Source organism: Nanorana parkeri, unplaced genomic scaffold, assembly GCF_000935625.1.
Source record: "Nanorana parkeri isolate BGI_ZX_2015 unplaced genomic scaffold, ASM93562v1 scaffold947, whole genome shotgun sequence".
NCBI classification, from domain to species: Eukaryota; Metazoa; Chordata; class Amphibia; order Anura; family Dicroglossidae; genus Nanorana; species Nanorana parkeri.
This window is the reverse complement of record NW_017307215.1, coordinates 154,437-156,185: the sequence shown is the minus strand read 5'-3', so window position 1 is coordinate 156,185 and position 1,749 is coordinate 154,437. Positions and strand designations below refer to the sequence as shown.

The window sequence follows — 1,749 nt, the reverse complement described above, 5'->3', positions numbered from 1 at the left end:
ATAATAACCCTGCCGTGTTGGGGGATGCTCCAGGCACAGCGCGGGGGGAGTCGTGTGTTCACAATATTTTATTTTTGGCTCAGTTTCTAACAAAAGAAAAAAAAAATATTCTCCGCATAAATCTATACAAAAAATATCTGTAAACGGGCCAAATACTGCAACACGTCATCTTCACGGAAGACACATCCTGTTCTCCAGAGAACATATCGCCCCGCGGGGGCGGAGCCCGACAAAGGGGAGGGGGAGGGGTTGGAAAGTTCTAGAAATCCATCGCCTGTCCATCAGACACAAAAGTTTTTTTTAAAAACCCAAAAGATCCATGAAGCTGGCGGTGATCGGATCCGATTGTTGTGCGCAATCACGGGTTACCCCAAGTTGGCCGACGCCTCCGTCCATCCACAGATCGATAACTCCGCGTGCGGATAGCGCCGCTCCGCGTCTTTGGTCAGGAAAGTGAAAAATAACCTCTTGGCATGGCACGTCGGCAATCGCCCCCTCCCCGGCGCGCCGCTACTGAGGGCTCCACAAACTGCAAGAGAAGAGACAGACACACTGAGATCACATGACCAATGCCTCGGGAGGAGGTCATGTGACCGGGCACATCTGCCATGGACAGCCACTATGTACAGGGCGGAGGACTCGCTCTGGTTCACACCTACCTGCACCGTACGCGGAATAAAGGCGGAGCCAGAGTCTCATCCCAACCGCTGGGGCAGATCATCCGCCCTGGGAAGGGGGAGTTGGGGGGCAATAATTGTTCATCGCGGCAGAAAGTCCAACAAGGCACAAAAAGGAAAAACAAAAAAAAAATCTCCATAACGCGACATTTTGCTCCTCGCCGTAAAGTGCTGAATTCCTAAACTCGTCAGTTTTTGTATAAAAATAGATATTTCGGGTTTGGGGGTCCGGAGTCCTTTAAAAAAAAATTGTGCAACTGATCCGGCCGGCTGAAGTCCGCACGCAGCGCCAGTCTCCGCCCTCCGCGGAACGTCGAATTCTGAAAATGGCACGATAATTCCAAAGCGGGGAGGTGGGGGGTCTGATTCCGGCTCCTGTGTTAGAAGGAGGGGGCAGACGTGGCGGCTCCGAACAGTCCGTTCTCAGGCAGCGCGCGTCAGAAGCAGACGAGGAGGAAGAGGCACAGCGTGACGAGGAGCGGAGAGACGTGGACCTGGAAGGAGGAGCTTCGGTCTGCTAAAAAGAAGAAAAAAGTAGATTAAAAAGAAAATCCAAAAATAAGAAACTTTGTAACCGAAAACAACAACCTAGAGTTCCCTTTAAGTGGAATCAAGCATTAAACCAGTGAGAAAAGCCTCCGCTGGAAGCTGCCGTGTACTTCCATCATTCTGACTGACAGTACAGGAGCAATGACCCTGTTGCTTGTGGGAGGGAGAAGGAGGCGTGGCCAACATGGGGGCGGGGGAGACATTTTGCACAAGTGCCTGGCAGTTGGAGGCCCGAAGACTCCGTAGAAAGTTTAGGTGGTGATGATGGTGGTGGTTGATGGCCATGTAGTCACTCACCTCCTTGAGAGGGCAGCCTCCCTCCCCCGCCAGGGGAGCCTCCTCTGGGCTGAGACTTCGGGACCTCCGTCAGCGGCCGCACAGCTGGGGAAATACAGACAGGCATGAGTGGGAGTCTGGGGGAGTAGATTCTCAAAGGGGGGGGGAGGTGGAGAGTTGTGTTCCCGCAGAGGCTGAGATTGTTCCGAGGAGGCTCACAAATGTGGGGTTTTGTGTTTGGAGGAGG

At 53.1% G+C, this 1,749-nt stretch overlaps 1 protein-coding gene across 1 annotated transcript in view; it reads right to left on the bottom strand.

Annotated features, from left to right (window-relative positions):
• Positions 1 to 1,114: 1,114 nt before the first annotated feature.
• The window catches only part of LOC108795190 (ephrin-A5b-like), a 23,234-nt gene continuing 22,599 nt past the window's right edge, over positions 1,115 to 1,749 (bottom strand). Inside the window, exons 4-5 of the mRNA XM_018566392.1 lie at positions 1,524 to 1,654; positions 1,115 to 1,194 (exon numbers count right to left, since the gene is read on the bottom strand). Of these exons, the coding sequence (XP_018421894.1) occupies positions 1,115 to 1,194; positions 1,524 to 1,654 (211 nt within the window). The remainder of the gene's footprint in view (positions 1,195 to 1,523; positions 1,655 to 1,749) is intronic.